Genomic DNA, 27,978 nt, shown 5'->3' with positions numbered 1-27,978 from the left:
CCAGTTTTTCCAGCACCATTTATTAAATAGGGAATCCTTTCCCCATTGCTTGTTTTTGTCAGGTTTGTGAAAGATCAGATGGTTGCATATGTGCGTCTTATTTATTTCTGAGTTCTCTATTCTGTTCCATTGGTCTACGTGACTGTTTTTGTGCCATGCTGCTTGGTTACCATAGCCCTGTAGTATAGTTTGAAGTCAGGTAGCATGATGCCTCCAGTTTTGTTCTTTTTGCTTAGGATTGTCTTGGCTATATGGACTCTTTATGGGTTCCATATGAATTTTAAAACAGTTTTTTATAATTCTGTGAAGATGTCAATGGTAGTTTAATGGGAATGGCACTGAATCTATAAATTGCTTTGGGTAGTAAGGCCATTTTCACAACACTGATTCTTCCTATCCATGAGCATGGAGTGTTTTTCCATTTGTTTGTGTTCTCTCTCATTTCCTTGAGCAGTGGTTTGTAGTTCTCTTTGAAGAGATCCTTCACTTCCCTTGTCAGCTGTATTCTTAGGTATTTGATTCTCTTTGAAGCAATTGTGAACAGAAGTTCATTCATGATTTGGCTCTATTTTTGTCTACTGTTGCTTGTGTAACACAGGAATATTTGTGATTTTTGCAGAGTGATTTTGTATCCTGAGACTGCTAAAGTTGCTTATCAGCTTAAGTAGCTTTTTGGCTGAGACAATGGGGTGTTCTAGATATAGAATCATGTCATCTGCAAACAGAGACAGTTCAATTTCCTCTTTTCCTGTTTGAATACGCTTTATTTCTTTCTCTTCCTTGATTGTCCTGGCCAGAACTTCCAATACTATGTTGAATAGGAGTGGTGAGAGAGGGCATCCTTGTCTTGTGCTGGTTTTCAAGGGGAATACTTTCAGCTTTTGCCCATTCTGTAGAGATTGGCTGTAGGTTTGTCATAAATGGCTTTCATTATTTTGAGGTATGTTCCATTAATACCTGGTTAATTGAGAGTTTTTAACATGAAGTGATGTTGAATTTTATCGAAGGCCTTTTCTATGTCTATTGAGATAATCATGTGGTTTTTGTCTTTCGTTCTGTTTAGAATTGTGTTTCTTGCATCCCAGGGATGAAGCTGACTTGATTGTGGTGAATAAGCTTTTTGATGTGCTGCTAAATTCGGTCTGCCAGTATTTTATTGAGTATTTTTGCATTGATGTTCATCAGGGATATTGGCTTAAAGTTTTCATTTTCTTTTTTTGTATCTCTGCCAGATTTTGGTATCAGGATGACGCTGGCCTCATAAAATGAGTTAGGGAGAAGTCCTTCCTTTTCAACTGTTTGGAATAGTTTCAGAAGAAATGGTAACAGCTCCTCTTTGTACCTCTGGTAAAATTCAGCTGTAAATCCATCTGGTCCCAGGCTTTTGTTGGCTGGTAGGCTATTTATTACTGCCTCAATTTCAAAACATATTACTGGTCTATTCAGGGATTCAACTTCTTTCTGGTTCAGTCTTGGGAGGTTATACATATCCAGGAATTTTTTCGTTTCTTCCAGAGTTTTTAGTTTATTTGCATAGAGGTGTTTACAGTATTCTCTGATTGTTGTTTGTATTTCTGTGGGGTCAGTAGTGATATTCCCCTTATCATTTTTTATTGTTTCTATTTGATTCTTCTTTCTTTTCATCTTTATTAGTCTAGCTAGCAGTCTATCTATTTTATTAATTTTTTCAAAAAACCAGCTCCTGGATTCATTAATTTTTTGAAGGATTTTTCGTGTCTCTATTTCCTTTAGTTCCACTCTGATTTTGGTTAACTGTTTCTTTTCTTTTACTAGCTTTGGAGTTTGTTTGATCTTGGTTCTCTAGTTCTTTTAGTTGTGATGCTAGGGTGTCAATTTGAGATCTTTCTAGCTTTTTGATGTGGGCATTTAGTGCTATAATTTTCCCTTTTAATACTGCTTCAGGTGCATCCCGGAAATTTTGGTACATTGTCCCTGTTCTCATTGATTTCAGATAACTTCTTGATTTCTGCCTTAATTTCATTATCTACTCAGGAGTCATTCAGGAGCAAGTTGTTCAATTTCCATATAGTTGTGTGGTTTTGAGTTTCTTAATTTTGAGTTCTAATTAGATTGCACTGTAGTCTGAGAGAATGTTATAATCTCAGTTCTTTTGCATTTGCTGAGGGGTGTTTTACTTCCAATTTTGTGATCAATTTTAGAGTAAGTGCCATGTGTCACCAAGAAGAATGTATATTCTGTTGTTTTTGGGTGGAGACTTCTGTAGTTATGTATTAATTCCACTTAATTCAGAGTTGAGTTCAAGTCCTAAATAGCCTTGTTAATTTTCTGTCTCAATGGTCTAATATTGACAATGGGGTGTTAAAGTCTCCCACTACTACTGTGTGGGAGTCTAAGTCTCTTTGTAGGTCTCTAAGAACTCGTTTTATGAATTTGGGTTGTCCTGTATTGGGTGCACATATATTTAGGATAGTTAGCTCTTCTTGTTGAATTGATCCTTTTATCATTATATATGCCCTTCTTTGTCTTTTTTGATCTTTGTTGGCTTAAAGTCTACTTTGTCAGAAACTAGAATTGCAACCCCTGCTTTTTTCTGCTTTCCATTTGCTTGGTAAATTTTCCTCTATCCCTTTATTTTGAGCTTATGTGTGTCTTCACATGTGAGATGGGTCTCTTGAATACAGCACACCAATGGGTCCTGACTCCTTATCAGCTTGCCATTCTGTGTCTTTTAATTGGGGCATTTAGAGCTTTTACATTTAAAGTTAATATTGTTAAGTGCACATTTGATCCTGTCATCATGATGCTAGTTGGTTATTTTGCAGACTTGTTGACGTAGTTGCTTCATAGTGTCATTGGTCTTTGTACTTCAGTGTGTTTTTCCAGTGGCTGACAACAGTTTTTCCTTTCCATATTTAGTGCTTCCTTCAGGAGCTCTTGCAAGGCAGGCCTGGTGGTGACAAATTCCCTTAGCATCTGCTTGTCTGAAAAGGATTTTATTTCTTCTTTGCTTATAAAGTTTAGTTTGGCTGGATATGACATTCTGTGTTGGAAATTCTTTTAAGAATGTCGAACATTGGCCCCAATTTCTTCTGGCTTGTAGGGTTTCTGCTGACAGGTCCGCCATTAGTATAATGGGCTTCCCTTTGTAGGTGATCTGGTCTATCTCTCTGACTGCCCTTAACATTTTTTCCTTCATTTCAACCTTGGAGAATCTGACGATTATGTGTCTTGGGGTTGATCTTCTCATGGGGTATATTTCTGGGGTTCTCTGGGTTTCCTGAATTTGAATGTTGGCCTGTCTTGCTAGGTTGGGGAAGTTCTCCTGAATGATATCGTGAAGTGTGTTTTCCAACTTGGTTCTGTTCTCCCCTTCTCTTTCAGGCACTTCAATCAGTTGTAGGTTTGGTCTTTCTACATAATCACATAGTTCTTGGAGGTTTTGTTCATTTCTTTTCAGTCTTTTTTCTCTAATCTGGTCTGCCTGTCTTATTTCAGTGAGATAGTCTTCAAGCTCTGAAATTCTTTTCCCCCCTTGGTCAATTCAGCTATTGACATTTGTGATTGTATTGTCAAGTTCTTGTGTTGTGTTTCTCAGCTCTGTCAGGTCATTTCTATTCCTCTCTAAACTGGTTATTCTGGTTAACAGCTCCTGTAATGTTTTCTCATGTTTCTTAGTATAGCAAAGTTTGTTATTACCCACCTTCTGAAGCCTACTTCTGTCAATTCAACCATCTCAGCCTCTGCCCCATTCTGTGCTCTTGTTGGAGAGGTGTTGAGATCATTTGGAGGCGAAGAAGCACTCTGGCTTTCTGAGTTTTCAGTGTTTTTTCATTGATTCTCATCTTTGTGAGTTTATGTAGCTTCAATCTTTGAGGCTGCTGGCCTTTGGATGGGGTTTTCTTGCTGGGACTTTTTTTGTTGATGCTGTTGTTATTGTTGCTACTTTATGTTTGTTTGTTTTTGTTCTGTAGGGCTTCTGTGGTTTGCTGGGGGTCCACTCCAGACTCTATTCACCTGCGTTTCTCCCACACCTGGAGGTGTCACCAGTGGAGGCTGCAGAACAGCAGAGATGGCTGCCTGCTCCTTCCTCTGGGATCTCCATCTCAGAGGGGCACCAACCTGATGCCAGCATGAACGCTCCTGTATGAAGTGTCTGGTGACCCCTGTTGTGGGGGGTCTCGGTCAGCAGGCATGGGATCTGGTACTGCTTAATGAAACACTTTGGCTACCCCTTGGCAGAGGGGGTGCGCTATGCTGGGGGAGGGGATCCCACTTGTCCAGACTACCCAGATTCCTCAGAGCCAGCAGGGGAAAAGACTAAGTCTGCTGATCTGTGGAGACTGCGGCTGCCCCTCCCCCTAGGGGCTCAGTCCCAGGGAGATCAGAGCTCTGTCAGTATAGCCCTGGCTGTAGCTGCTGAAATTCCTACAGGGAGGCCCCACCCGGTGAGGATGGAGGGTCAGGGTCGGGCCTAAAGGGGCAGTCTGACCGTGATCTGCCACAGCCGCTGTGCTGCACTGTGGGGAATTCCTCCTGGGTCCAAACCACCTAGTCTCCCCAGCATTGGGAGGGGAAAAACAGCAGACTGGAACTGCAGCGATGGCTGCCGCCCTTCCCCCTGGGACCTCAGCCATCTTAGGCAGCAGGCAGCCTCAGTGATGACAGCTGCCCCTTCCCCCCAGAACTCAGTAGTCTTAGGCAGTCTCTAGCTGAGTGGCGTGCTTGGGACCCAAGGCCCTGGAGGCATGGGCTTACGAGGGAGATCTCCTGATCCGTGGGTTGCAGAGATCTGTGGAAACAGCATGGTTTTCTGGGTACGGTAGCATGATCACTCACCGCCTCCCTTGGCTGGTGGTGGGTGCTCCCCTTGCCCCATATGGCTCCCAGGTGGGCCACCACACTACCCTGCTTTTCCTTGCTTTCCACGGGTCTTGCCAACGACCTAGTCAGTCCCAGGAGAGAACCCGGATACCCCAGTTGCTGGTGCAGGATTCCTCAACCACTTATTTTGAGACATCCCTGGATCTTTGGCAAGAGAAGGACCTAGGATTTGCAACCTTTTACTACCTGATTCATCAGACATATAAACAATTTAGGTTTCCCAAATGAATCGAGGCACACCAAGGAAGACTGGCTTCCAGCCTGGCCCTGAGTAAGTGGGGTCTATACATCAGCAATGGTTCGGAGCTCTGGAGTCTTGCAGCCCTGTGTCCACCTGCTCCCCAGGCATTGCCTCCCTTTCCAAATGTGACACAAGACCCACAGAGGTGAACGATGTTGCCCAGGGTCACATTGTCTGTTCCACTGTCTAGCACTTGGCCTCTGCTGTCCATTGCTGTCCAGAATGGCAGGTCCCAGGTCCAAATTGACCCTCCAAGGCAGGGCCCAGAGGGTGCGTTCTGCTCAGCTGAGGTAGGATCTCATTCCTATCCCTGTAGCCTCTTTTTTTAATACGGTGTGGAGACATCTGTGTTCCTGGGGGCCGTGTGCTGAGCAGGCTGGCTGGCTTGCAGGCTGATGCATTGATTGGATGCTATTGGTTTCTTTATCTATTCCCTCCTGTCCTAAGGAGTACCAGGAATAGCGCTGGAGCATGTGGAACTTTGTCATGATTAAGCTGCAAAATTAGACTGCTTGAGAGGTGAGGGAAGCCCTCTGATGGAACACTAGCTGATTCATTCCTTATATTAAGCAAGTATCATCATTTTGCTAATCACTCTTCTTAAAGGAACCAAAGCTTCTTTGGCTCAAGATTAAGATAGCAATTAAGATATTAATTTTTTATCATTCAGATAGTGAGCAGGATAAAAGACACGCTGGAACCATTTGAAAGAGATGCTCAAAGAACACAACAGGCATCTCTACTTCCCCCTGCCCCCCACCCCATCATAAGCACACTAAAAGTGCCAGCCCAGCAGCTTCTGACCGGGAAATTCCTCATTTCAATTTATCAAGCAAAAGCAGAATTCCAAATCCCTGCCAGAAAGCAGTATGACAGCTCTCAAGTCATTTTAAGCCTTGTGATAAAAGTAAAGGTGAAGGTTCCTCCAGGCCGTCGTCTGACCCAAACTCTGCCCAAGCCTGTGAGTTAGCTTCCTGGAGAGTGGGGAGAAGGGCTGGTAATCCCCATATTGACTGGGACTTCCATAGGCATGGAGTGTCTGGTCTATGCTGTGGAACGGAGTGCAGAGGGGGCCACTCCTACCCTGTGGGCATTGGGATCATGGTGGGGGGCTCCCAGTTTACCGGTCTGCACAGCTAGTCAGGGCAGCCACTGCTGTCCATGTTTCTAGAAGTACGGATGGCTTCCCTCTGCTTTTGGGGTCATATGAGCCCCGGCTGTGGTCTGTGGCCCTTGTCCTGTGGCTGTGGCTTAGAAGAGAGCTGCAGCCCTCTCCACTGGAAATGAGAGTCTTTGGGCCTGGCTAGGTCCTTTGCCCCTGCAAACCTGCTGGTGGCCTGGGAGCTGCAGCTGGGGGCAGGGGTTCGCAAACAGTGCTGTTTTTGTTTTCTTTTGTTTTGTTTTTGTTTTTCCAGGTTTGAGGAGAGTAAGTAAAATAAAGACACATTTGAGGCCTGGCTCTACACCCAAAAATGGACAACAGGCTGGTCTGGCTCTTGCAGCCTGGCTAAGTGGAGGCTCATTTCATAGGCTGATGCTGTAATGCTTCTCTTGTCTTTCACTTGCTCTGTCCAGTATTGCACAGAATATTTACACATTGAGTGCAGGCAGCCACTAGAGAAGAGCTAGTTCAAGGGAAGACATTGTCATCTTCAGACAAAGCCATTCCAACAGTAAGCTTGGCTATTCTACCATGAGGACAACCATGGAGGTCTGACAGACAGGCCCCTCCTCTGTCAAGCAGATCAAGGTCACTTGCGTCTGTTCTGCATTTTGTGCCGTCATAGCACATTGATTGATTGACTGATTGATTGACAGGGTCTCGTTCTGTCACTTAGCCAGCAGTACAGTAGTGCAACCATAGCTCACTGCAGCCTCCAACTCCCAGGCTCAAGTGATCCTCCTGTCTCAGCCTCTTGAGTAGCTGGGACTACAGGCACACGCCACCATGCCCAGCTAATTTGAAAATTTTTTTGGTAACAATGGAGTCTTGCTATGTTGCCCAGGCTGCTCTTAAACTCCTGGCCTCAAGTGATACTCCCACCTTGGCCTCCCAAAGTGTTGGGATTATAGGTGAGAACCACCACTCGTGGCTTATAACAGATCTTTACTCAGAACAAGGGCTTCTTGCCTAGAAAGGTTAGAGAACCAAGCTGAGGGTCCTGGATAGGGGCCCCTGAAACAAGAGGGCTGTCCCCAAGGGGCAATAATGGCCTTGATGGGCTGGACTTGAACATCCATTTAGCCATGGGGACACTGGCCTGTCTGCCTGGGGCAGCTGGGAGCAGACCTGCTCTTCCCGATTCCCCATCACCTGCCCTGGGGCCCACTCAGGAGTGCAGCAGAAGGCCATGCCCCAGCTGAAGGAGGAGGCTCCGTCTCTGAGTTTCCTGGGGGCAGGGTACAACGAGTTTCTCTGGGTTTGCAGGGGCTTGTGGAATGAGAGTAGGAGAGGGCATTTAGTAGCCATCCTGGCTACAGTCAAACCCCATACTTTTCCCTCTGGGGAGATGTATATGGTCCAGATGCCAAGGCCAGGGTCAGGGCCAGCATTAGGGCCAGCAGGGGTCTCCTGGGGCAGCACTGGGGCCAGCATCAGGCGTCTCCTGGGGCAGCACTGGGGCCAGCATCAGGCGTCTCCTGGGGCAGCACTGGGGCCAGCATCAGGCGTCTCCTGGGGCAGCACTGGGGCCAGCATCAGGCGTCTCCTGGGGCAGCACTGGGGCCAGCATCAGGGTTCTCCTGGGACAGCATTGGGGCCAGCATCAGGGTTCTCCTGGGGCGGCACTGGAACCACTGTCAGCGGTCTCCTGGGACAGCATTGGGGCCAGTGTCAGGGGTCTCCTGGGGCAGCATTAGGGTAGCGTCAGGGTTCTCCTGGGGCAGCACTGGAGCCAGCGTCAGAAATCTCCTGGGACAGCAATGGGGCCAGTGTCTGGGGTCTCCTGGGGCAGCCTTGGGGCCAGCATCAGGGTTCTCCTGGGACAGCATTGGGGCAGTGTCGGGGGTCTCCTGGGGCAGCCTTGGGGCCAGCGTCAGGGGTCTCCTGGGACAGCATTGGAGCAGCGTCAGGGGTCTCCTGGGGCAGCACTGGGGCCGGCGTCGGGGGTCTGCTGGGGCAGCATTGCAGGCAGCGTTGGGGGCAGTGTCGGGGCTCCCCCAGAGACTAGCCTTTCACTCTTCTTCTCTATTTCCCTGCCTGCCCCACTCCCTGATTTCCTGGTTACAAAACGCTGTATTCTACAGAGTCCAGGGACAAGGTAAAGGCACCAAGTGGCCACCTGAGGGCTGTCTGGTTTGCAGAAGGGTCGAATTTGGTGCACACAGAGTCTTACAAATTGTAAATTATAATCTGGCATGTACAAATTGGGAGACTTCTACATAAAAGCAGATATTCAGGTATTTCCTAGAAAGGCCCCAGAACCAGCAACCCCGGGCCTGCTTTTCCACCAAGCTACAGGATGCTGGGGCGGGCAGGGGCTGGCTGCTCCTCCCAGCAGAAATCCTTCCCCTCATCCTTCCCTGCTAGCCCCCAGCCTGGGCCCAGGGTGAGCTGCCAGTCCCATCCCCGCCTCCTGTGCAGTTGGGCCCCTTTTGCTCAGCCAACCTGGCCCTTCGTGGGTGCCCGAATTCGCGCTCTATGTGCCAGGCCTGGTGCAGGACCCAGGAGGCTTGGCTTGCATCCTATCTTTGTCCCTATGCAGTTGTGTGGTCATGCACGCCCCTTCCTTCATGTCGGGGGCTGACTCTCCTAGCTCCCACATTCCCGGCTTCCTGATGGGGCCCCTGAGCCTGCCCCACCCTGGGAGCGTCTGGTAGGATCTCCCAGGCCCTGCTGAGAACCTGACTCCCAGCTCTTCCCTGGATGCAGCACTGGCCCAGCCCGCTGCAAGGTGAGAACCTCTGCCACCTTGCAAGGAGGCTGCCTCCCTTGTTGACATTTTTTGAAAGCCTCTTCATGGATATTTATTCAAAGGGAGTCAGCAAGGAATAACTGAGCACTAACGGAGTTCAGATAGAATCAGTTTCTGCCATAAAATTAATGTGTACTGTAACTGGGGCAGAAGCGAGGGGTCACTGATACAGTTGGGCTTTAAAGGAAATCGAGATATTTTAAAGAAAAGTCCAGTGTGGGGTGCGGACCTGCGAGAGCAGACAAGATGTGCACCTGTCCTCCTGCCCTGTCCCTCGCTCCCAGGCCCTGGGCAGTCAGCACTGGGTTTGCAGACAAGCTGTCCTCCTGGGGGTGACGTCATATCCCCTGGGGATGATGCCCAGATGGCTGCCTCCGTGTCCAGGCCGTGGAAGGAGCCGGAGCACTCCTGGGCGAATGTGGCCGGACTGCCTGTTCCCTGCCTGTTTTAGCCATTCCCTGCTGTGCCCTCTCTCCCCTGCCATAGCCCCAGTTGGGGCCTCCACCATGCCCAATGACAGCAGTGGCCCCTAAAGCACTCTCCTACCTTCATAACCACCCATGCCCCACTCCGTCCTTCAGACGTACCTGGATACTCTCCCTGAGGTGTAGAACCTTTGATGACTGTCCTCTGCCCATAGGAGAAAGAGCCACTGCCTGAGTGCCACAGTTGTGGTTTCTCCATAATCCTCCATTCCCCCCACTTCACTCTGGCCACTCCCCTGCTGCAGCCATGTGCTCTGGTTCCCTGCAAGCATCTCCAGGCTGACCCCGCAGAACGACTAGCCCCCTACTTTTCCTTTGTCCTGATGCTGCCTCCTCCAGGCAGCCCTCCCTGAGCACCCAGACACAGAGGGCTTGGCACAAATGTCTGTGCTATTTGTTCAGGTGCCCCTTGCCTCTGCCTTCTTCTCTTCCACTACCCCATAGGTGCCTTCCTCACATGCCCTACCTCTGTTCGTGGAGGAAGCCCATGCGTGAGAGGGCTGGCCTAGGGCCTCCCTCTCTCCCCACCCACAGCCAGGACATGGCAATGCCTGGTGTTGCAACTGACGACCTCCAGCTGAGAGCAGATGGCAGGGACCAGACCAGTCAAGCAGACAGAACCTAGCACCTTTAGGACAATGAGGCAAAGGTTGCCAGCACTTATTAGGGCCAGATACTGCAGCAAGTACGTGACCTACGTTAAATTTTATCCTTGTAAGGGCAGGAGTTACTTTTACCCCTATTTTATAGTTGGGGAAACAGGTCCAGGGAGATGAAGTGATTTACCCCAGGCCTGGAGTTGCCAGATAAAAAACAGGACACTCCATTGAATTTGAATTTCAGAAAAACAGCGGATACTTTTTAGTACAAGTATGCCCCAAATATTGCATGGAACATACTTGCGTTAAGATGTTACTGGTGGTTTATCTGAAATTCAAATTTAACAAGGTGTCCTATATTTTTATTTGCTAAATCTGGCAGCCCAACCAAGGCCACACTGAGATAAACAGCAGGGCTGGGACTCGCACCCAGGCAGTCTGGCCCCTGTGCACACCTAACCACCGCCACACACACCACCTCTCTGGCCCAAAGAGCTGGAACTCTCCTTCACTAAGAATGCCTCAGCCCGACCCCGGCCCATGGCTACTTGCAAGGGAAGGAGAATGGGGATGATATTTTTTCCTGATTGTTAACATTCATGGTGGTTTTTAAATGTGGCCAACTTTGTCGCCACCTCCTCTCCAGTTTTCCACCTCTTTTGAGGTATCTTGTCTCCAACGGCCCTTTAATGATGTCACTTAAAGTGGATGGCAAGCAGGCCTTTTCTCTGCGGTTGGGCAGCTGTTGTCAGAGGGGGCCACTGGCGGGCCCGACTGCAGTGAGCACCGGGGAGCTCCCCATCAGGGACGGCAAGGCTGCCTCCCTCAGCATGGGGCCCATTCCTCACCTGGAGGGCCCTTGCCCCATCTGGATTGCTAACCTTTGAGGCTGTGGGATGCTAACAGGCACACAATTCTCAGTGCCCCCAGCTGCACTCGGTCCCTGCAAGAGAATTTTCCCCTTTATCCCTCTCAGCGGCCTTAGGAGGTAGAAGCCACTTTCCCCTTTTATAGGTGAGGTCCAGAGAGTTTGAGTGACTTGCCTGGGTAGGTGGTAGAAGGTTATCTCCAGTGACTCCCTGGTACCTATGAATGGGTCCAGGTTCCTTAGCCAGCTGGAAGCCCTTTCACCCAGTGGACGGTGCTGCCTTGCCTGTCTCTACACTCTTTTGAGTGCCTTGAGCTCCAGGTAAATGGGGCTCCCGTGCTGGGGGCTGCATGCACCCAGGCTCTCTGCCTTCAGGCCTTTGCTCAGTCTGTTCCCTTTGCTAGACTCCCTTCCTGATCCTCTCTGGCTCTCTCGAGCTCACCCATCCTCTCTGGCTCATCCCAGAGGCCCCCACAAGGGGACTCCAACACAGCTCTGAATCCATCTACTTCCTGCCCCTTCCATTACCCCACACCCACCCTGCCCTGGCCCTCCAACCCTCCCCTTTACCGCATCAGCTCTCACCTGCGCGGGGGCAGCAGCTCCCGACAGGCTGTCCTGCATCCACTGACCCCCCGCAAGCCAGTCACCGACACCCCAGCACTCTAACGTGGCTGCCCGGAATGCCCTTTTCTTTTCTTTTCTTTTTTTTAACTTTTATTTTAGAATCAGGGGGTACATGTGCAGGTTGGTTCTACCAAAAAGACGCCTGCACCTGTTAGTTCATCACAGCACTCACTATTCACAATAGCAAAGATATGGGACCAACCCAGGTGCCCATCAACGGCGGGTTGGATAAAGAAAATGTGGTGCATATATATCATGGAATACTATGCAGCCAGAAAAAAGAGCCAGATCATGTCCTTTGCAGCAACAGAGTGCTCTTTTCTTTTCTTTTTTGAGATGGAGTTTCACTCTTGTCGCCCAGGCTGGAGTGCAATGGCATGATTTTGGCTCACTGCAACCTCTGCCTCCCGGGTTCAGGTGATTCTCCTGCCTCAGCCCCCTGAGTAGCTGGCGTTACAGGCACGTGCCACCACGCCCAGCTAATTTTTGTATTTTTAGTAGAGACGGGGTTTCACCATGTTGGCCTGGCTGGTCTTGAACTCCTGACCTCAGGTGATCTACCTGCCTCGGCCTCCCAAAGTGCTGGGATTGCAGGCGTGAACCACCATGCCTGACCCAGAGTGCTCTTTGCAAATGCAAAGCACAAATTCTTCCTGCTCCCCAAGTTCCCGGGAGTGTCTGTCTCAGGTTGAAGACGTAACTCCTCTGGCCTGGCTACCCCTCTGCCCGCACCCCTGCCTGCCTCCCAGTGCCATCATGAATCCATCCTGCCAACCCCCGGGGATCTCCCATTCACTCATTTCCATCTTCCTCAGACCACGGGTCTCCTTCAGACAGCGGGCCCTCCCTGACCGAGTCTGGAGGCTCCCTTTGTCCTACAGGCTACAAGCCAAGCTCCATTTCTTCAGGGCTGTATGTGGATGGCCGTAGTGTGTTACCATCTCACCCCTGTCTTCTCTGCTAGAGGGTGTGCCTGAGAGAGTGGAGACCATGGCTGTCTCAGCCGCGTATGTCCTCATCACCCAGCATACTGCCTGTACCCTGAGAGGCTCATAAAATATTTGTTGAATGAATGAATGAATGAATGAATGAATGAAAGTCTTTCTTAGACATCCCAGCTGGTCTAACCATCCATAATGCACCAGACATTGGGCCAGGTCCTTCAAAGGTGGCCTTGTATTTTTAACCTTCAGATACAAGGTGGGGCTGAGAGGCCTGTCTCAAGTTTCCTCTGGGGAGCCCAGGGCTGCCACAGTGACCTTGACCTGACCTTCCAGCTGCCCAACACTGCCAGCACACATGCCTTTGTCTAACTTTTTCTCAAGATCATTTCACAAATTCACCTTCATTTTCTTTTTATACCAATTTGTTCATTAAAAACTTTTCATTCTATTATGCCGCATTCAGTTTTATAAGTCACTTCAAATTCTTCCCTTAGAAGGTAGCATATATGTGAAAACTATTTGTATATTTAATATAATGTACATATATTGGTAATATATACCCACATGAGAACTATATAAGCTGCTTTTAAATCTTTTAGAGCAGTAGAACCCTATTTTCAACTAATGGCTGCATGGGACCCCAATATGTAAAACCATTAGAAGCAGAATGGCTCTGGTTGAAGTCGGGGTGGGGCTCCTGGGGTTCCAAGGAGCACAGTTTGGGAATTACTCACCCTAGGCTCTCTAAAAGCCCCTTCAAGATCTAAAACTCTGGGACTTGTGAGTGCTGGAGCGCTGGTGTGCCCATTATGCAGATGGCAGAGCTGGGGGATCTGTCCATATTTTGAATGAGTGGAGCCCGCCCTTCCTTGAAGTCTCCTATACTAGCCTCATTTAAACCCCAGTTGTCTGGGGGTACCTCACCTCCCTGCTACAATCCTCCCAACCTTGGAGCCAGGGTGTACCTTGGATCTCCTGGGTCCGGCAAATAGTGGGTAGTCAATTAATACCTGCTCAAGGAAGGCTGCTCACTGTATGCGTCCAGGCTTCAGCTCCTTGTCCTGCACAGTGGAACTTGGCCTGGCTGGGCAAAGGCAGGGATGGTGGAGCATGGCTTGAGGTCAGGGAGGAGGCTGTAGGTCCCTCCAGCCAGCACACACAGGACCTAACAGCAGTCCTTTCCCATTACAACCCGCCTTTGGGTTCCACCTCAGTGACACCTGGATATTTCTTTCTGTTTCACAGTGAGGACTTTTCCTTAGAAACGCAATTTAACCAAAAAGGTTAACATATTTTAATTGCCCAGGGATAGTGCTCTGAAAATTCTATAACGTGTGCTCATTAAATGAAATTAGCACAGAGGAGCTGCCCAGGATATGTCACGCATTAAAATATGACGCTGTAGAATAGAATGCATTATGAATTATTGCCTGGTGTATTTTTGTTACATTAGTCTTTAATGTGAATACAGTTGTTTATCTGCCCACCTGGTGATGGGATTTTTTAAATGCCTAAAAAAACATATCTACATTAATTTGTCCATGGACAAGAATCAGCAAATCTGGGCCAGGCTGCATCCGCCAGAGTACCCAGTGCCCAGCAGAGGGAGGAGGTCTGCTGCTCCCGTCCCTGAAGGCTGAGGGGTTAGGGGAGCTGAAGCAGGCTGGGGCTGGCTGTGTCCACTCACTCTGGCCATCCTTCCTGTCTATGTTCAATGGCCTAGGGACCACAGGCAGAAGCATGGAATGGCATGGAATTCTGGGCCCTACCACCCCCTGGAGACTTTTTTCCTATGGCCTCCTTCCTGGAAGACATAACTTGAGTGTGCGGTGTTCAGTTTCGGGAAACTCCAACCTTAGGCATGCCTGCAATCCCAATCCCACCCATCCTGCAAGCTTCAGCTTGTATCCTAATTCTACCCATCTTTCCATCCATGTTTTACATATTTATCTGTTTCTCCTGCTTTCTACTCTCCATTTACCCATCCACCCACTCACATCTTCTTTCCACCCATTCATCAGCTATTTATTTTTCCACCCATTCCCATGTCACTCATCCATCCATTCATCCATCCATCCATCCATCCATCCATTCATTCTACCATCCATTCACCCATCTATCCACCCACTCATCATCTCTCTACCCACCCATTCATTCTCCCATCCATCCACCCATTCACACATTGATTCACCCTTCTTCTTACCCACCCATTCATTCTCTCATCCATCCACCCATTCACACATTAATTCATCCTTCTTCTTACCCACCTATTCATTTTCCCATCCATCCACCCATCTACCCATCCACTCATCATACTTCTATCCACCCATTCATTCTCCCATCCATCCACCCATTCACACATTGATTCACCCTTCTTCTTACCCACCCATTCATTCTCCCATCCATCCAACCATTCACACATTAATTCATCCTTTTTCTTACCCACCTATTCATTCTCTCATCTATCCACCCATCTACCAATCTGCTCATCATCCTTGTATCTATGCATTAATTCTCCCATCCATTCACCCATCTACACATCTACTTATCATTCTTCTACCCATCCACTCATTCTCCCATCCATCCACCCATCTACCCATCTACTCATCATCCTTCTGCCCACCCATTCATTCTCTCATCCATTCACCCATCTACCATCTACTCACCATCCTTCTCCCTACTCATTAATTCTCCCTTCCAGCCACCCATCTACCCATCCACTCATCATCCTTGTATCCATCCATTCATTCTCCCATATGCCCACCCATCTACCCATCCACTCATTCTCCTTCTACTCATCTATTCATTCTCCCACTCATTCACCAATTCCCTTATCCTTCCTTCCACCCATCCAATAATTCTCTCACCATCCACCCCTCTACCTATTCACTCATCCTTCCTTCTACCCATCCATCCACCCATCTACCCATCAACTTATCATCCTTCTACCCATCCATCCACCCATCTACCCATCAACTTATCATCCTTCTACCCACCCATTTGTTCTCCCTTCTATCTATCCATCTACCTATCCACTCATTTTCCATCTACCCATCCATTTATTATCCCATCCATTCATACTTCCTTCCACCCATCTATTAATTCTCCAATTCATCTACTCATCCACTCATTCTGCCTTCTACCCATCCATTCATTCTTTCATCATCCACCCATCTATTCATCCTTCCTCCCACCCATCCCTCATCATTTCATACATCCTTCCCTCCACTTACCCACCAGCTACTTGTTTTTCCACCCATTCACCCCAGCACCCATCCAGACATCCATCAACCCATCCACCCAATGAGTCCAAGCCCCATCATCTCTTGACAGAATCACTGCCTCCAAAGTGGTCTCCCCATCCATCAAATTCATCCCACCTCTCCAATCTCCACACTGCAACTAGAGTGACTTTTTTCTTTTCTTTTTTTTTTTTTTTGAGATGGAGTCTCACTCTGTTGCCCACGCTGGAGCCCAGTGACGCGATCTTGGCTCACTGCAAGCTCCACCTCCCGGGTTCATGCCATTCTCCTGCCTCAGCCTCCCGAGTAGCTGGGACTACAGGTGCCCGCCACCACGCCCGCCTAATTTTTTGTATTTTTAGTAGAGATGGGGTTTCACCGTGTTAGCCAGGATGGTCTCGATCTCCTGACCTCGTGATCCACCTGCCTCGGCCTCCCAAAGTGCTGGGATCACAGGCTAGAGTGACCATTTTTGAAAGCATCATGCCCTAGCCACTCAAACCCCATCCCACTGCCCTTAGGATAAAGCCAAAGCTTCCTGATATCTTCAAAAGACCTTAGAGTTTAACCCTGTTGGACCAGTAAACTCTAACTTTTGACTTAATTTCCCTTTTGCTTCCCCATCTTGCTTTCTCTGCACCCACCACAGTCAGCTTCTGTGTGGCCTTTGCATTTCCCCAGATCCCTATTGCCACAGGACCTTTGCACATGTGAGTCCCATTTCCTGGAAAGTTCTACCCTCTCTCTTTACCTGGCCAACTCTTAACTTTCTTCCTGATTATGGCTCAAATGTCACTTTCTTGGTGAGCCTTCCCTGATGGGTCAAATCTCCCTATTTTAGCTCCCATAGCCCACGGGACTTTCCTTTAGAGTACCAGCCATGGCTGCTAATTTCCACTTGCTATGTGACTATTTGATCAATGCCTGTCTCTTCCTCTGTCACTTTCTCAGGACCTCAGTCTTAAGTTTCTTAGTCTTAATCACATTGCGCCCTCAGTGACTAGAAAAATTCCTGCACATAAAACAATGCTCCATGGACATTTGCTGGATGAATGATTGAATGAATGAATGAACTAGTACAAAGTCCGATGAATACAGGGCAGTGGGGAAACAGCAGTGAGAACGAACCAGGCCTGCTCTCCATGGGCATCAGTCTGAACGGGGCACTCAGCCAGGTGTTGACTGCAGAACAGGGCAGGAACTTCTGGGAGCCCTGAGGCAGCAGCAAGGCACATCTAGGTGCTCAGAATGAAAGAAACTTCTTTGGCTGCAGGGTCAGGAAGTCTCCTCCCAACTACCAGCCCACCCTGGCCCCACCTTTCTGAGTTCTTCCCAACTACAAGTCCATCCTCGTAACCCATCCCTCTTGTGCCTGAGCTGAGCCCTGAGTTCATCCTCCTGCATGGCCACCATAACTAGACCATGAGCTCCTCCCTGGGGCAGGGGCTAGGTCTGCCTGATGCTCTGGGTAGCCCCCTGCCCCTTCGCCTGGGTCAGACCAGATACAGCAGACCAGGAATCCCCACCCTCCTCTCAGACTGAGCCTGATGTAATGTCAGCTCCCCCTTCTGTGGGTTTATTAAAGATTCTTCCTCTGGGTCAAGCGGCGTTTGTATGAGAATCAATTGTAATAAAAGTCACTCTAAGGGAACTGACATTGGAGCTGGGCTTTCCTGGTTTAAAGAAAACTGTGCCTTCCTCCCTGAGGGCAGCTCATGGGCAGCAGGCCAGGGTCAGCAGAGGGAGGGCTCTCTCTCTCTAGAGCTATCCGATTACAGGTGGGTGGGCCTCCAGCAGGAGTCTGCAGTGGGCTGTCTGTGCTGGGCGGGAGGCAGGCTCACATGGGCGCGAAGGGTGGAGACAGGCAGGAGGGGTCCTGGCTTCCTGGCCCCGCCTGCAGCCTCCTCACACTCCCAGCACATCCCGGAGGTGACATCTCTGTCCTGCATTCATCTCACTAGCCTGGGTGCCAAGTGGCACCTTTATTGGCAATCTCTGGGCACAGTGAGCCACAGCAAGGGAAACTGGGGTGGATGCGAATATGAAAAGCAAAATGCAGGAACACAATTGGAAGAACCAGTACACATCCTGAGCCTGTAATGCTGGCCTGAGTTATGTCACCCAAAAGGCCCATCCCTGTGGGGTACTCCCTGACACAGGCGGCTCTTCCTCTCTCTCACTCTCTGTACAGGCCCCATTGACGGGGACTCCAGGCACCTCCTCTCAGTCTAAACCTACCCCAGGAGGCTCTCTGGCTATATGACATGGTGAGAGTTTTCTACCTTCTCCCTGTTTCTCCCATGGAGACACAGCTGTCCAGTGCTGCAAACACCAGCCTCTCCTCTGAGTTTTTCCTTGTCACCCAAAAGGCCCTATCCCTTCCCATCACAATGCTCCTGCCACTGGCAGCAGCCTATACGACAAAGGAGCATGACCAGGCATGACATGGAGCAGCTTTCCCCAGGAGCCCTGTTAGCACAGCCGGGCCTCGGGCATGTGGGCAAACCCGGAGGTTTAATTTGCTGGTGGACCATACAAAACCATGATGAAGCTGTCCTTGTTCACCAAGGAGCTCCTGACTCAGGGCAAATAGCCCCAACCAGGCTAGGATGAGGATGTGGCACCATCCCCATTTTTCCACCTTTGCCCCCTTGAAATGGCGCAGCCAGAGAATGCACAAAAACAGCAACTCTCCGAGCCATTTGCAATCTGATGGCCCTTTCTGTTTCTGAGCTCCATCAGCCCCATCACTGAGATGGTTTGGATGTTCATCCCCTCCAACCTTATGTTGAAATGTGATCTCCAGTGTTGGAGGTGGGGCCTGGTGGGAGGTAACTGGGTCATGGGAGTGGATTCCCCCACGAATGGCCTGGTGCCTTCCTCATAGTAATGAGGTAATGGGTGAGTTCCTACTCTATTAGTTCACATGAGAGCTGGTTGTTTAAGGAGCCTGGCACATCCTCTCTCTCTCTCTTGCTTCCTCTCTCACCACGTGACACGCCTACTCCCCCACCTTGAGTTAAAGCTTCTTGAAGCGTCACCAGAAGCCAAGTAGATGCTGGTGCCTTGCTCATACAGCCTGCAGAACTGTGAGCCAAATAAACCTCTTTTCTCTATAAATGACCAGACTCAGGTATTCCCTGATAGCAATGCAAAATCACCATTAGCTCCATCATGCCCACGGCATGTGCAGGAGGGAGGGCAGTCTCATGAAGGAAGTCTCAGATCAGAGCACCCTGTCCAGCTTAGTAAGCTATCCTGGATGGTTAACACAATTCCCATGAATAACGCTGGTTACCAAAGCCAACATCCACTGAGTGTATTCTAGGTGCCAGGCCCTGTGCTAAGCTAACATCTTTCCATGCATTATCCCCTAGATCCTGCCAACCGCTCTCTGGCATAGGAATCAGTGTTGTGCTAATGATAACAGATGACGGAACTCGCACACAGGGAGTGGGAAGTGATGAACTCAAAAATCCACTCAAGTGGTTGGATGTATCTGGAAAACAAGTATAATGCTCTTAGGGTATGAAGGGCAAGAGTGAGAAGCACATGCTGTGACTTTTGCAGGGCCAGAGCCCTGTAAAGGCCCAGAAATGTGGTAAATTTCTTGGCATTCAAATCCTGGCTTACCTGCGAGCCAGCCAGCTGAACAGTGAGGAACATTTGAAATGTCAGGAGAGAATGCAATGGTTGGAAGTGGTGGTGAGTGTAACTTCCTCCAGAACCATGTTCAGTCTCCATTGGGTGATGCTTTGGTTCTCCCACCAGCATGGGCAGCTGTAGGGAGGATTGACCTGCCTAGGTAATTTTCCTGGCCTCAGTCTCTAACGGGCATCGGATGCTCAACTGGGACTCTGAGGGGGTGCCCTGTCCCTCTCAGTGGCCCTTCTGGCAAGCTGGTTACTTCTGAGCTGGACGGAGCAGAGCCCATGGGTGCAGGACAGTAGGTGGGTGCGGAAGAGTAGATGGGTGCGGGGGGTCAGTGGGTGAGAGGAAAAGCTTCCGAAATGTCCACTCTGACTCCTTATTTCATGCCAACACCAGGACCCCTCAACATTCCTCTTGAACTGCAAAAACCAGAGCCAACTGAAGCCTGTCCAAAGTAGCTTTGATATTTCAGCCCGGAGAGCAGTAACAACAGAACAGAACAACCAATAACTTCCAGAAACAGGACTGCTGGCAGGGACAGGCTTTGCACAAGATCTGTCTCTCAAGGGCCATCCTGTGGAGGACGCAGGCAGGAGAAGGGGCCCGGGCTCTGCTCATACTTTGCGGTCACTGAGGGTACTGCTGTCTGCAAGCAGCCCCCCAGCCACCTCCGCCACTGACTGCTTGACAGCAGCTACACCCTAACCCACAGGAGGCCAGACGGGATCCTCCATCTTGGTATTCACAGCACATCTTCCGTGACAGCACCAAAGCCACGGACAAGCAGGCTAATTTAGCCAGAAGCACCACCCCGGGGAAGGAGGTGTGTCAGCCTTCATCAGGAATAGGCAGGAATCGGGAGTTACAGGGGCTGAGCCTGTTGACTTCTCATCTCAAACTTCCCTGCAGCCCTTACATAAGGCAAAGTGAAACCTTCTCACCACTCTGGATACAAGTTTCCAAGAGATGCCTGGTGATAGTCAGCAAAGCTTGGAGGAATAAAATAGATAATGCTTTTATTTTTCTCCTGTGCTGCAAAAATGTCTTAAAACCATACTCGCGTCTCCCAGAAAGCTCAGGGGTTTAGACCACAGACAAGGCCTTGCTCTGTCCACACAGAGCAGAACTAATCAATATCATATTACAAAAGCACTTGACCTCATTTATCCCCACGGATGCTTGGGGAATCCTTAATATTCAGAGCTTTAAGGATTTGCACCTGGCGTGTTTAATGAGCAGTTCCTTGTTGCGGGGTGAGCTCCCGGTGACATTTAACAAGGCTGGCTGCCAGGTCTTTTCTTGGGGGCTGCCACTCCACCTGGGGAGAGAGTCTGGGCTCTGGCTAAGAGCACAGAGAGAGCGCTGTGTCTTCTGGGGGATGGACTGAAGCAGGAGGCGTTAGGGAGAACTGCAGGAAGGAGGAAAGCTGGTGAGAGGAGAGCGTGGCACATAGTAAGTGCTCAGTAAAAGGCAAATATTATTATTTATCATTAGTATAATCCAAAAGCAGCCGTTTTATCCTGAATTTAGGGTCTTGCGGATGCTGAGAGGATGGTTGCCCAGTGAGCTGACTGCTATACAAAGGCCATTCCATTTGGTGTGGCCTTCTCCATCCTTGGGAAGCAGAGAGAGGGCATCTGAAAGCTTTCCCAGGTCTGACCTACGGTGGGAGACTTTAGCCCCAGGTGCTTCTTTCAAGTCGTAAGTCACACACCACATACAGGAAGGCTCTCTTCTGATTGCTTCAGCTGGATTAGTGCTGGCACAGCACAGACTGCTTTGCCCTGGAATTACCTGGGTGCCCTGGCTCCTCTAAGTTTGGGTCCACGCTGCCATCTCTGGTTCCCCCTCATGGCAAGCGTGGGGCTGGGCCCAGCAGACTCCCAGTGACTGGCTGCTGGGGGAGAGGACGGCATGTTGCAGATGATGGTGTAAGATTGCTGCTGTCAAGGGATGATGCAGGCATCGCTTGCCAGCTGTGAGGCTCAGCCATTTCCTTTATGAAATCCTCTAATTTTCTCTTTCAGGATGCTCAGAGAGCCTCGCCCTCTCTTCTCTGGGACATCTCTTGCCAGATTTATTTTCTTCTTAATTATAATTCTCATGTCACATCAGAGCTTGGGGGAAGAATGGATTGTTCATCTAAGGCGAGAGACTTTGGGTCCTCTTGGGTCTGGGGAGAGGGGAAAACCAGGTGGCCGCCTCCATGGCCTGCTCAGGGCCCACAGGTCCTGGGCCTGCTGATGCTGTTGGTGACTCCGCTGCATCACGATTCTCCTGGGTCACGTGTGTGCGCCATTCCTTCAGCTCTATCATCACTGGGGTATGGGTCGAGATGTAGTGATTGTCTCCACCTTGCCCACGGCCCAGTTCGGTCACGGTTTACGGTTGCCATGGCGACATCCAAGGATCCTCCCCCTTGATGGCTCCCAGCAGCCACAGCCTCTCTACAGCCGTCATACCCATGGCCTTGGCTGTCTTTCTCTCATTGTTAATTGAAATATTGAGAGCCAGTTCTCTGTATAGGCACCCAGCAGCAGCTTGCCACATCCAGCCAGCTCTCCGTGGGGGCCATGGTGCCTTCCCTTGGAGCCAGAGCCCTGAGGCTAATTAGAGGTTCACATGCCACCGCTCTGATCCCAAGGTCCCTGCAGAGGGGAACCTCCGGCCAACACGACAGCCATTCGGTTGCAAACTGGATTATTTTGAGGCCACGCTAGATTTCACTGCGGTGCCTTTTCCATTTAGAAGTGTTTGTCTGGAAGATACTCTGTTTGGTCTCTCTCTCTCTCGTTTCTAGAAATGGTAACTAGCAACAAAGTGTTCACGAAAAATGGGTCAGTGTTCAGATTAATTAGGAGCCAGATTTACGAACACAGCTAAGACGGGGCCCGGCCTCCTGCGCCTGCTCTGCTCTGCTCTGCTAATCCAGTCCATGTTTATTTTTAAGCACAAATACCAAAATGTCTCTTGACAAATGAGACGTGAAATGAATGAGTTTTTGCACATCAACTTTTAGTGCAAATATGTATTTGGCTGTGTTGGGTACACATGCGGCACGGGAAGGGCTTTCTTGCCTGGCTGTGCAGTAGCTAATGGATGAGGGCTGGAGGAAGTCCCCCCGCTCCTTCCTGGCATTACCAAAGTGGCTTATGTAAAAAATAGGGAATTTTTTTCTGACTTCCTTCCAGGAACCATCGCTTAATGGGGGATGATTTGGGGAGATGTGCTGGGACCGCCTCTGCAGTCGCCAATCTGAAACGGCCAGTGTCCTGAGCCTCGCCTCTTTTCCTTCCTCCCTCCCTCCCTCCCTCCCTCCCTTCCTTCCTTCCTTCCTTCCTTCCTTCCTTCCTTCCTTCCTTCCTTCCTTCCTTCCTTCCTTCCTCCCTTCCTCCCTCCCTCCCTCCCCCCCTCCCTCCCTCCTTCCTTCCTTTCTTCCTTCCTTCCTTTTCTGAGACAGAGTTTCGCTGGAGTGCAATGGCGTGATTTCGGCTCCCTTCAACCTCCGCCTCCCAGGTTCAAGTCATTATCCTGCCTCAGTCTCCCAAGTATCTGGGATTACAGGTGCCTGCCACCACACCCAACTAATTTTTTGTGTTTTTAGTAGAGACGGGGTCTCATCATGTTGGCCAGGCTGTTCTCAAACTTCTGTCCTCAGGTGATCCACCTGCCTTGGCCTTCCGAAGTGCTGGGATTAGAGGTGTGAGCCACTGCACCCAGCACATGAGCCACTGTTCCTGGCCCTGAGTCTCTTCAGTGCCCCCAGGTCCTCAGCCCACCTTTCTCAACTCTGCTGTGAGCCCCTGAGGGCTGACCTGTATAGCTTGCGCCACCTGGGTGCCCCTGCCCTCAGATTCCAGAAGGGTTTGGCCAATAGGAGGCCCGGACAGGAAATGGAGGGCAGGAGGAGAGTGAGATCCTTGCTGGGTGACTGTGGGTTGGCTCTGTGCCTCCCCTCTTACTCTCTGTATGCCACCAGCAGCCCCCATCCTGGCTAGATCTGCTGATGGCTCCCACTGATGCCAGCCCTGGGCACCTGCACCCATCCTTTGTTGGCTGCCCTAACCCTGTCCACACCTTGATACATACGCTCTTTCCATTCCCCCCAGTGACCCTGTTTGAATGTGCCATGTGCCTCTGCCAGCACCCTGGTTGATACCCTCTGCAAACACTCTAGACTATTAACCAAGAGGCAGCGGTCCTTTTTGGACCGCTCCCCATCAAGCTGCTTAGAATTGCAAGACTGGGAGGCCAGGCCCAAGGTCGTCTGTCCCGAGCTCCCTCTGCAGCTCAGGCTGCTGTGGTTCTGAGCAAAGCGGCTGGCTTGTTGCCTCTCAGGGCGCTCAGCAGGACCTGGTGCCAGCAGCCGAGCTCGGGGCACTGGCTGGTGATGCAGTCCTACAGAAAGGTTACTAATACCTATCCTCCAAAACACAGTCTGCAGGCTTCACATTGACAGCACACAGCTTGGGTGGCCTTGGGTGACCGGGGCGAGGTGGGACACAAGCCTGAGCATGGCTCCCTCCTTGGCATCAAGGCTGTTCGGGTGTGTTTGTGAATGACAGGTATTGCCATCCACTTTTCCATGCCCAGAGTCGGACACAGAGTTCCTGCAGCAGAATGACTCTCATAAGAGGTTCACCTGGAGAGTGGGGGATATAGGTTTTGTGACCTCCCAGCTGAAGGCCCACCTTCTGGCCACCCCAAAGGAGGCTTGGAGAGAGACTGGAGGTTCTTTCTGAGATGTGTCTACACAGTTCCTGGCCTGTTCAGGAGCTGGCAAGGTTTAGGGGGTGACGGAGACCTCAGAGGCCACTGTACTTCTATCCCAGGAGCACTGCTGTCAGGCCCGCTGGGAGCCAGGCAAGCTGTGCTTTCTGGATGGCTGTGGACACCAGCCCCTGCAGAGAAGGCAGAGTGACCCACATGGGCATTAACATATGGCCCTGTGGCTGGTGGATGCCCAAGGCCCTATCTGCTGGGATGGCGCTGGGCACTGTGCCATCAGCATCGAGCTGACCTGAGGACCTCCATATCTGCTGTCCAGCCCACCTTCTCCGGATGAGATGTCCTGGAGCATCTTCACTCTCTCATTCAGCCTTCATGGCCAGCACAGAGACTGGAGATCGGACTAGCTATGGCAGGCAGTCAGGTCATCTGTGGCTGGGCCTGCGACTCAGGCTGAAGGCCACGGGAAGAGGGAGATTCAAGCAGGAGTGTGCTCTTGACCTTGGTCTCATTACCATTTTGTGAGCACAACCAAGTTCACTCTCAAAGATCTCTTTCACATGGTCTTGACCAAAGTCTTTAACCAATGGCTGGTTCTACTTGGCATTCAAGGCCCTCCATAGCCTGGCTTCCAACTGCCAACCTTTTAGCTTTATCTGCCCATCCCCTCCTCTCCACTAGTGCAGCTAATGACCAGGGTGATAATAATGAACATATATGTGCTGCAGTTTCCTCTGAGGGACCAAGCTCCCTCTGAGGTCAGAGAGATTATCCTGTTCATTTTACAGATGACTCAGAGGTGGTAAGCCACTTGCCTAAAATCACACAGCCAGTAAGTGGTGGAGACACAACCCACATTTGGACTTCTGCCTTTCAAATCCTCTGGGAATATCCTAGAGGTACGTCCCAGCCTGTAATGCACACATTTCCTTGCTAGGGCCCAAGGGGAGGGGGAAGAAGGATGTTCTCTTCACCAACCAGCATCAGTTAAGCCAATGGCTCTATAAGTCAATAGGCACTCTCCCTGAGCACTGCCTGTATGCTGAACAGAGATGGCTAACTCCTCAAGGAGTCACGCTCCCCTTGCACTGTGAAGAGATGAGGCCTGAAAGCAGCCGCCACGCCAAGAACTACATTTCCCAGCAGGCACTACATCTGTGTTGGACCACGTGACTGAGTTCTGGCCGATGGAAGAGGGTAGAAGTAATATTTACCACTTCTAGACCTGGCCCTTAAAAAACACCTTGCCATTTTTCCAAACCAGCTTTTCTCTGAGAGAGTTAAGTGCTGCCAGAATGATTTGAGTGGCTATTTTCTCAATCTCCCAAGAACGATACATACTTAGAGTGGTCCTAAATGCATATGAAACAAGTTGATTCATTATACACAATGCATGCCTGAGAGCATTAGGACTTCATTCTCTTAGGGCAGTGAAGTGACACGCGCTGCTTCTGTCTCTCCTCCCTGGTCTGCTGGCTCTATGTCATACCCAGAGTGACTTTGGAAGCCTCTTGCTGAGGCTGGTAGTCTCAGCCTGGGTCCTTGAATGACTGCATGGAACAGAGCCACCACATGCCCCGGGACACTCCAGGGCAGGACATGATATGAATGAAGAATATTACATTTGAATTGTGTCAAGCCACTGGCCTTTTGGGGTTTATTTGTTACAGCATCAGTGATATCTTAGTGCAGAGGGTGGAAAGTTCCCAGCTGGGCTGTGGAGGCCCTCTGCAGGTCCCTACTTCCCCAATAGGCTGAGGGACAGTCTTGTGGGGCCCTGTGTAGCATCCAAGAGGGATGAGGCCTTTGGATCAAGCCAATAGCCTGAGACGCACTGAGGAGGCTGCCACAGTAGGTAGAGCTGAATGAGAAACAGAACTGAACTGATGTGCCAGGCAGACTGCAGGCTCAACTGTCGGAGGGCTTGAGAGTTAGCTAGGGAGGCAGGATGAGATGGTGACATGAAGGACATGAAGACTCGCCCCTGCGGATTCTGCAGGTAGTCCAGGAGACTGCAGGTAGACCACCCTTTGAGAACTGCCATTGTAGGATTGTGACAATGTGTTCCATCACATCTGGCAGGTTTCACATGCACCTGTCCCCAAAGTCAGGCTCCCAGGGCTGTGTGGCCAGGAGAGATGCTTCCTGTGGGACTCTGCATCAAACAAGACTGAGGAGAGGGGCTGAGGGAGGGAGCAACCTGCTCACAGTCAGGCACTGGGGTGGGCTCTGAGGCCCAGCTTGGAGCAGGGAGAGAGAGTGGGGGATGCCTTGGGAGGAGGGGCACACTGGACAAGCCTTTCTACCCTCCATAACCACCCCCCACCACCCCCACCCCCGCCTCTGCCAATGGCTCCTACCGCTCCAGAGCTGCCTACCAGGGGGTAGTCAAGCCATCACTTTCTCCTCCTCCTGCCTTCCCACATCCCACCCCCATCCCCAGTCCCCTCTTCCAGCCTCTCAGCTCCCTAAGAAAGCAAGCCTTCCCCTCTGGGTGCCTTCCTAACAGTGGCTTAGGGCTCAGTCCTTACTGTCCCCACCCCAAAGCCAAAGGGAGGGGAGCTGCGGTTTACGGTAAAGTGCAGAGCTGGTGCCTAGGGCCATCCTGCATTTAGCCAAAGAGAGCGTAAGTTACACAGCCAGGCCCCTCCACGCCCTTGGACAAAGTCTGTTCAGTCGAGCACACAGAATAGAAACCAACATAACCCAAGTTTTAACCGCCTCCCGCTCTCCAGCAGGTGCCAGTGCCCCCACCTAGGGATAGCTTATTTCCACCATCGGTGCTGGCAGAGTGCTGGCCCCTTGACACCATCGGAGCACAGCCCTCAGTGACCAGTCTCCAAACCCAAAAGAGGTCGCCTCCCCACACTACAGCCTCCAGTGTACCCTGAGGTCGCTGGCAGGGCAGCCCCCTCCCCCGTTCATAAATGCACATCATAAATGCTTCCAGAGGCCAGGAGTAAAGACAAGAGAAACGGCGGGAAGAAGTCCCTAGGGGAGGGCGCTCCCGATCTAACTAGGAAGAAGTATCCATATACAAATGAGCCAAGGGGGCGGGTCCTGGGTCCGGAGTTCCTCTGGTCGTCCCCGCGCAGCCCCAGCCCTACGCCATCACCACGCGTGCGCCCCCTCTCCACGCGCCCTTACCCGAGCCGTGCCTCTGGCGCAGCAGGACCGCCTGTCCCGATGGCGGCGACGCTGACGAAGCAGCAGCAGCTGCCGCGACGGTGGTGGTGGCCGTGTGGGCCGCGGAGGCTGCCGCGGCCTCGGGGACTGCGGGATCGATGGCGGCTGGAGGGCTCCCGGGCGGCGGGCTCTTGTCGCCGCGGACGGGCTCGGAGGTGGTGCGGCCCGCGGGGCCCGCGTTGTTGGCGTTGGCGGCGCTGGCGGGGCCGTGGCGACGCGGGCCGCTGCTCTGGATGTGGGACACAGCCTCGGCGGCCTGCATGTTGGGCGGCGCGAAGCGCGAGAGCACGCGCAGCAGCGCCTGGGCCTTGTGCTCCTGCGTGTCGTCGTCGCTGTAGTCCGACACGCGGCATTCGTACACGCCCTCGTCTTGCAGTCGCACGGCCGACAACCGAAGCCGGTGTGAGATGTCATTGCCCTGGACGCGCACGGTCTGCAAGAGAGCAGGGTTAGAGGCCGGGCTGGACAGCTCCCAAACCTGCTCTTCTGGCCGCCCTGGCCGTCGCGCCCCCTTGTGCGCGCACCCCAACACTTTCCGGATCCCGGTTTGCCCACCATCACGATCTGGCTTCCCTTTCACCCGCGTCTACCCCGTGGCATAGGGCTTCCAACTCTGCGTGGGCGCCGGGC

General features: G+C 50.9%; 1 protein-coding gene across 7 annotated transcripts in view; it reads right to left on the bottom strand.

The window, feature by feature from the left end:
- The window catches only part of LOC105487653 (V-set and transmembrane domain containing 2B), a 39,093-nt gene that overhangs the window by 6,897 nt on the left and 4,218 nt on the right, over positions 1-27,978 (bottom strand). For all 7 annotated transcript variants that reach the window (XM_011751154.3, XM_071087218.1, XM_071087216.1 and 4 more), the window contains one exon: positions 27,310-27,781. In XM_011751154.3, the coding sequence (XP_011749456.2) occupies positions 27,310-27,781 (472 nt within the window). The remainder of the gene's footprint in view (positions 1-27,309; positions 27,782-27,978) is intronic.

Source organism: Macaca nemestrina, chromosome 20 (genome assembly GCF_043159975.1).
Source record: "Macaca nemestrina isolate mMacNem1 chromosome 20, mMacNem.hap1, whole genome shotgun sequence".
NCBI lineage: Eukaryota > Metazoa > Chordata > Mammalia > Primates > Cercopithecidae > Macaca > Macaca nemestrina.
Note: the sequence above shows the minus strand (reverse complement) of the source record. Positions and strands in the feature narration are given on the sequence as shown.